The sequence below is a fragment of the Cynoglossus semilaevis genome, chromosome 11 (genome assembly GCF_000523025.1).
Source record: "Cynoglossus semilaevis isolate Cse_v1.0 chromosome 11, Cse_v1.0, whole genome shotgun sequence".
Taxonomy (NCBI): domain Eukaryota; kingdom Metazoa; phylum Chordata; class Actinopteri; order Pleuronectiformes; family Cynoglossidae; genus Cynoglossus; species Cynoglossus semilaevis.
The window spans coordinates 3,737,388-3,744,394 of NC_024317.1; the positions used below are offsets into that span (position 1 = coordinate 3,737,388).

Genomic DNA, 7,007 nt, shown 5'->3' on the forward strand with positions numbered 1-7,007 from the left:
CAGGCTGTTTTTCTGTTTTTGTCCTGTTGAGGGAGAATGAGCTATTTAAAGCTTCACAGGAGGTGGAAAAGGTGTAACACTGACTTGGCAGTGTAGGCTGCAAAGAGTTTGCAAAGTGGGACATGAAAGTGCGTCCCTCTTTCTTTGCAGCCCCTCTGCAGCCCCCCTCCTCCTCCCAACCTCCCCCTCTCGTCTGAGAAACACGAGGTGCAAACTTGGAACTGTCAAGATGGTGTCAAATGGGCAGAGCAGTTTTCCTTTCAATCCCATTTCCCAATCCATTACCGTTTTTATTTTAATCTCTAGGTATTATATAACAAAACCAGTTCCTTTCCCTGGAGGATCTGCAGCCCACACATCCCTGTTCAAGATGAGAGGCTTCGCTTATCACAAGGCCTTGCAACGTCAACACAGCCGTGGCATCGGCCTTCCTACTGTATGATACGCCGTGAGTGGGGCTCGGCCCAGGTCCAGTTTCACCTCTCTGTCAATATTTGTTAATGAGTCTTTAGGCTGTAACGGAGCAGGCTCTGCGCATATGATTGATTATTTACTTGTATCTGCATTATCACTGCCCAGGGCTGAGAGGACGTAACCATAGATTATGACACCGCTGTTGTCCCACTGTCAAACCAAAACAAATCCTTGTCCATTAGAATTCAAATAGTCTTAGTCAACATCCCATGTATTTATGTTTTTGTGCCGATATTAATTTCCGATTCCGACATCAACTGATATATGCAGCCGTATGAATCAATCATTCACTCCTACTTTCACTTCTCTAAGGTCACATTACCAACCATTCAAACTGATATTACTGTACATAGGCTAATGGCTATACTGTCAGAGAAAACCATTCAAACCGATATTACTGTACATAGGCTAATGGCTAATAGGCTAATAGGACATCATTACTTAAAATGTATTTTAAAAAATATAAGATAAAATACAGTAAGGATAAACAAATCTGCTTCTGTCCTAAATATTCAAGTTTTCACCTGTTCAAGAGGTTGAATAGTATATATTTGAGTATTTTTTACATTTTTATTCGCATTACAATATTATAAAAGTATTTTTTGCATTTTTATTCGCATTACAATATTATAAATTTCGACCACCTTCCCCAGAACCTCTTGCTAAAATTCTGTTGTGAACCAGTGCACAGCCTGTGCGTTTGTTTTACTGATGGTAATTTTGTGTCTGATAAGATGAAACACCAGCCTGTCATAAACAAACGTTCCACCCTGTGAGACACGAGGACAGCTGTCAGTGTCTCTAATCACTAACTGATGTCAAACTCCACACGGTGTGTTGTAAAGAAGTCAGTAGCGCTTTAACACAAGTGTCATAAAAACAACTGAACGGGACATAAATAAAGCACGGGTGGCTAAAGGCTCACGCACAGCGCCATCTGTGTATTGTATCAGCAACTGGGGCTGGAGAGGGAGAAGAGGGTAATAAATAGTCTGTCCTCTATGTAGGACAACATGTCTGTAACTTTTAGGAGCCCCAGAAAGAAAAGTTTCTGGCTGCAATGATTCTGGGTCAGGATGCCTCGGGGGGGGGGGGGTTAAGAGGGAGAGGGAGACGGAGCCCAGCCTCTCCCTGGTCACAGAAGTAGGACCGGACCAGTCCGTCAGTCCATCACTGGCACCGGGGGGACATGGACATGAAACGCTCTCACAGGAGTCAAAGACAAAAAGTCAAAGACAGACGCCTGTAGATCACCTGCCACCTAGAGGTCAAACGGAGGATGACATGAACATCTTTATCGCCCCCCCCTTCTTCCCCCTTCCCTTTACTCGGTTTAAAATATTAGTGTTACAAATAAACATATTCAATCATTTGGTACATTACAAAGACATGGCCTGATGTGGTGTCTTTAAACAAATATTAATTTTTATAGACGTTACACTTTTGTCAGTATAGTTATACAGTATAATATTTTTTATCCACACCTTGCAATAAAATACTTTATCACGGTATTTGAGTACATTTGGACCGCTACCACCATTTCCAGTTTCCCCTTTTCTTATATCAGTGCAAAAAGGCATAAAATGTTCACTGGCATTAACATTAACAATATCAACATTACAGTACGTGGCACATGAGATATAAACACCTTTATACCGTACATAAAAAATACTCGTGCAGCCTGTACTTGATAAAAGACACCATAGAGTTGATTTGACTCCAGTTGAAGAACAAATCATACAAAAAAAGTAGTTGTTCCAGAATGAGACGATTTAAATCTTAAATAATTGTGAAAAATATTTGCATGGACAAAGGAAACTTGCAGGTCAGTCTTTGTGTGAAGTACAGGTGACATGGCTGTAATGTTCCACACTGGCAGGTATCTGGGCCATCAGCACTCAGGTGGCCCTCAGCAGCATCACACCTGCTGTAACTGCAGGTGACAAAGTAGGTGAACGTGTCCTCTTTCGAGAACAGAATGTCTTCAGGAAGGAGACGAGTTCCTCGTATGATGACATGTTTTTTTTTCCAATCCTTCTCACTCCTTTTGGGGTTTTACAAAAAGAAGAAAAAATGCAGCAGACCTGTGTTCTCAGTAAATCACCACCCAGGTTGGTCTCCTACAAAACTGTGGCTTCCTCCATGGCATTTGCCCACCTGTGTGAGGAGCAGAATCTAAATCAGGAAAAAGGAAAAGCAGCGACTGCAGATGTGTTAATATTATTCTATATTATATTCTTTTAGCCTCGTTAAAATTCATCTAAAAAAAAACAAAAACAAAACAAAGTGATACAGGGGAATTGGAAAAGGTTGTCATCGTTCCCACTGACTGTTGTGACTATTATTATCTCTAAATAATTAAATATATATATATGTGTACATATATAAAATGACAGAAATACAGATTGGATTTATATATTGTACTTTTAGATACTTTACCAAGTACAGAAAGTCAGCTTTTAATCTGAAAAACGCTCGTTAAAGCTAACCTTACAATTGTAGTTTACCCTAACAAGTGTAGCTTTAGCAAGAGCGCCATCTATTGTGGGGTGGAGTGCTGTGAATGTTTTCCAACGGCACATATTTGACATTAGAAAAATCACAGGATGCACCACCAGGAAAAAACGTCACAAAAATTAAAAAATGATTATCTTCTAGTACCGTTTTACCCTGGCCCAACTGCGCCCCCTACCTCTGGGCTGTGTAGTTGTCTTCTGCCTTAAAGGTGTAATACAAGGTATTTTTGTGATAGAGCTCGAAGACGTTGGCCTCGTCCTGTCCCACTGGTCGGTCCGGTAGCCTTACTGTGAAACCCAGCAGAGGCAGCGTCTCTGATGCAACTTTTTCCTGTAAAGAACACGTGAAGTTGCCATGACGACAGTGATTCTTTTCACGACCTTAGGTGAGTGAGTGAGTGAGTGAATCAGTGCTGTGCAGGTTAAAGGGGAGTGCATGTTTCCCCTCACCTCTCGAGCTCTGTAGGTGTAAAGCACCTTGTCTTTGAGGAGGAACCACAGTCTTTTCCAGTTCCTCTTGCTCTTCTTGCTGCGCTGCAGGGTGCCACTGATGGAGCCTTCCTCTGTCACTGTCACCTGCAGAACAAGGTCAACATTTTACTAATCACGATATGTAAACTGTCTTTCACTAATTTACAACTATGTTAAATTTAAACTATTTCTCTTTTTTATCTCTTTGTGGAATCCCCCAAGGATATACACCTGGTCTACTAAGGTTTACTTTTTAGTTGCTTCCTTTGGGAATGTGAAAACTTTACTCAAACTTCTGTTGATACTGGTTGTACATACTGGTTCAACATATAATGATTTCCCCCCAAAACAGGTGTAGGAGCAGGACAGAACAGTGTACCTGGTTGAAGGAGAGCGTTCCTTTACGATGTCTCCACACGTTTGGAGGATGGATGTTTTGAAACACAGTAGAGAGAGGACGACTGGACCGGTGTGGACGAGGACTGTTTTTACCTGCCAGCGAAGACACGTCTCCTTCTGCAAAGATTTGATATCAAAGTTTAGCAGACAACAAAAAACAAAGACATAAAAAAAGCACTGACAAAACCCAAAACATGTCTGGGTTGAAGCTACTGTTAAAAAGGTTTAACTTTTTTTTTTTTCGACATCTAAAATTTATGGTTGAATGTACTATTTTTAAAGGTTTTTTATATTTTTGGTAAGGTACAAAATTGGAGATCATTTTTAATATGCAATGGTTCTCAAACTAGGGTGTGCATGTCATAGTGGTACTTGGGCGCCCCCTGTTGATATGTCAAGGAAACATAATTATAAGGAAAAAAACGTTCTTAACACACTGTTCTTACTTCAAGAAACCAATATTGTAATGAATTTAACAATGATCACAGGTTATCACGCTCCCTCTACTGGTCAGAGGGTGTATAGCAGCAGGTTGAGGCAGGTACCTCTCTTCTTCAGCTCACTGTAGCAGCGGTCACACACTTTAGCCATGCGGTCTTTCATGTATTTCAGCGGGTATCTGTTCCTGGAGCAGCTCCGACACACAATCTGAATTTTTTTAAAAAAAGCAAAAGATGAATACATGTGACAATAGGTGCATTATGCTATGGTTGTCTACTGTGTGTGTGTGTGTGTGTGAGACTCACTCTCCCACAGCCATGACAGTGGTGTCTACGGAGGGTGAGGCTGAAATCTACGTTGCAGTTCATACACATCACCACTTGAGAGACAGGGACCAGGGTGGGAGCTTTCTCTCCCAGAGAGAGCTGCAGACAATCTCTGATCTGAAGAAGGAATCACACATCTAACATCAGCCTCACTGGAACTGTCCTAAAATAATCCTGACGAAAACGTATTTGTTAGAGGCAGAGTGAACTCACGTCTCCTGAGCAGCTCCTAAATGCTCCACATCCTCTGCTGTGCTCGGCTATGGTGCGGTTCAGTGTGTAAAACCAGTCCTCCCTTTCAAGGAAGGAGCTGTAACGAAGACAAGACAACTTTAGACAACAACAAGACAAAGGCAAAACTTTACAACAAGGAGGAGTGGAATTCTCACTTTAAATATTGTCTTCAAATCAACCAACATTCTCTTTTTTTTATTTGCATATTCACTTAAAACTTTGTTTTATTATTTTATTTTTTAATAAAGGGTTAAAGTCTGAGATATTATAAACGTTTTTTGTCATTTTGTTAAATAATATTTAAAATTTTTAAAAACAATTCTCTAAGAATGTGGTTTGTAAAATATACTACAGAGCATTATTTATTTTTCTTTCTTTATTTATTTTTGCCATATTAGTGCATTCATTTTTACTAAAGACTCACAACATCCAAACTATTTCAACTCATTTGACTACAATTTATGCTGAATGTAAATGTCAAGTTGTGTCTGATTATATACACTAATGTACCATGTTTTCATAGTACTCTGTGTTGTGTGACTCACCTTGCAGACAGAGTGATGGAGATGTCGGTCGCTTCAATCTTCAGGACGTGTTGATGATTCTCAATGATGGGTTTAGTTACCTGGTCAGATCAAATGATCAAATAAAACTCTATAAAAATCAATTTCAAAAATTTAAATTAAATAAAATAAATTATCAGAAGACCTAATGAAAGACACGGACCTTTAATCCATTGAGCGGCAAATTGTTCTTCAGCCTGTATTTCCCGTCCTGCTGAGGATACGTGTAGAGCAACACGTCATTCATCTGCGACGGTCGAAACAGAAAGGACAAAAATCAGGTTTTAAACGCAGAGCTAATGTATATTAATAACAACAACAACATAATCCGTCAGCTTCCTCTACCATGTATGTGCACCACTCGTCCAGTAGGTGGCAGCCTAAGCTTATAACAATTGAGGTAAAACGACACGCTACATCAATCCTGTTATTTGGATTAAATTTATACAGTTAGTGTGAAGACGGTACTAACAAAGTAGCATGTAGCAAGTAGAAGTAGCATGTAGCAAGTAGCATTTTCCGTGACACTCAAAACAAGAAAAAACATATTTAAAGTTTTGCTTTATATAAATGATTACTATAAAAGCTGTATTACAAAATACATTAATCTACACACCAAATAACAACAATTTAAACTCATTCTGAATTATGGTCGTATATTTTAAAGTTATTTATTCCTGGGCCTGTGTGTTAGCGCTGTCCTAAAATACAAGTAAGAATTTTAATGAACAAATGACGGTCCATTAGAAACCCCGGCCTGGATTTGACGTGTAAACAATTTACAGGCCGCAGCGGTCCAGTCCTGTGGTTTAAATTCGCCTCCACTCTTTATGACGATACATTAAGGAAGACACTTCAGTAAACAGATAATACAGTGCACCATTGAGCGCTGCATTATTTTTCCAGAGTCGGTTCCAGTGTCTAACTTTACTCGCTGTCCCTGTGCGTTTAAGTGCCTTCTCCAGGAGACAATAAAGAGCTAAAAGCACATGATGAGCATCTGTAAACTGGCAGGATAAAAGTTATGTAGCAATGATTACCAGCGTTCTTCCAACAGGGACATTTACGAGCATTTTTAGTGTCGAGCCCAGATCACAAATTTCAAAAACACCGCAGGAGGAAGAAGAAGCGTGAGCTCTGCTGATGCTGTACGGATGATTGGCAAGGAGTTTTTTTTCTTTTCTTTTCTTCCCTCTTTTCCTGATTACAGTATTTTTAGAACCGCCTTGATTCTGTGCCTCAATAAAGTGGAAACTCCGTACATTCTACTGACTTGAGTCATCTTTTTTGTTTCATACTGTGAAGTCGACAGCTGAGAAAAGTGTGTTTTGTGACCAAAAAAAAAAAGTCGTCAATGTTCACAGGTGTAAATGGATTCTCCTGTTTTTAGAAGGAGGCCCTTGACCTTTCCCAGGCTGTCAGTAAAAAAAAAAACCGAGTCAGGAAATGTGCATTAAAAACATCCTGTGAGGAAACCCAGCTCTTTATAGCTCGGTCTGTGCAGAGAATCATTAGAAAAGAACACCACAGTTATCTTTTACACTGAAAACAGGAAGACGTCTTTACCAGAAACAGATGCCGGG

General features: G+C 39.9%; 1 protein-coding gene across 1 annotated transcript in view; it reads right to left on the minus strand.

Annotated features, from left to right (window-relative positions):
* Positions 1-1,874: 1,874 nt before the first annotated feature.
* The window catches only part of LOC103385937 (FYVE, RhoGEF and PH domain-containing protein 5-like), an 18,258-nt gene continuing 13,125 nt past the window's right edge, over positions 1,875-7,007 (minus strand). The window contains 10 exon segments of the mRNA XM_017036331.2: positions 1,875-2,631; positions 3,167-3,321; positions 3,441-3,566; positions 3,841-3,977; positions 4,406-4,508; positions 4,607-4,744; positions 4,841-4,937; positions 5,407-5,486; positions 5,588-5,671; positions 6,991-7,007. The exon segment at positions 6,991-7,007 is cut by the window's right edge and continues 16 nt beyond it. Of these exon segments, the coding sequence (XP_016891820.1) occupies positions 2,595-2,631; positions 3,167-3,321; positions 3,441-3,566; positions 3,841-3,977; positions 4,406-4,508; positions 4,607-4,744; positions 4,841-4,937; positions 5,407-5,486; positions 5,588-5,671; positions 6,991-7,007 (974 nt within the window). The 3' untranslated portion in view covers positions 1,875-2,594.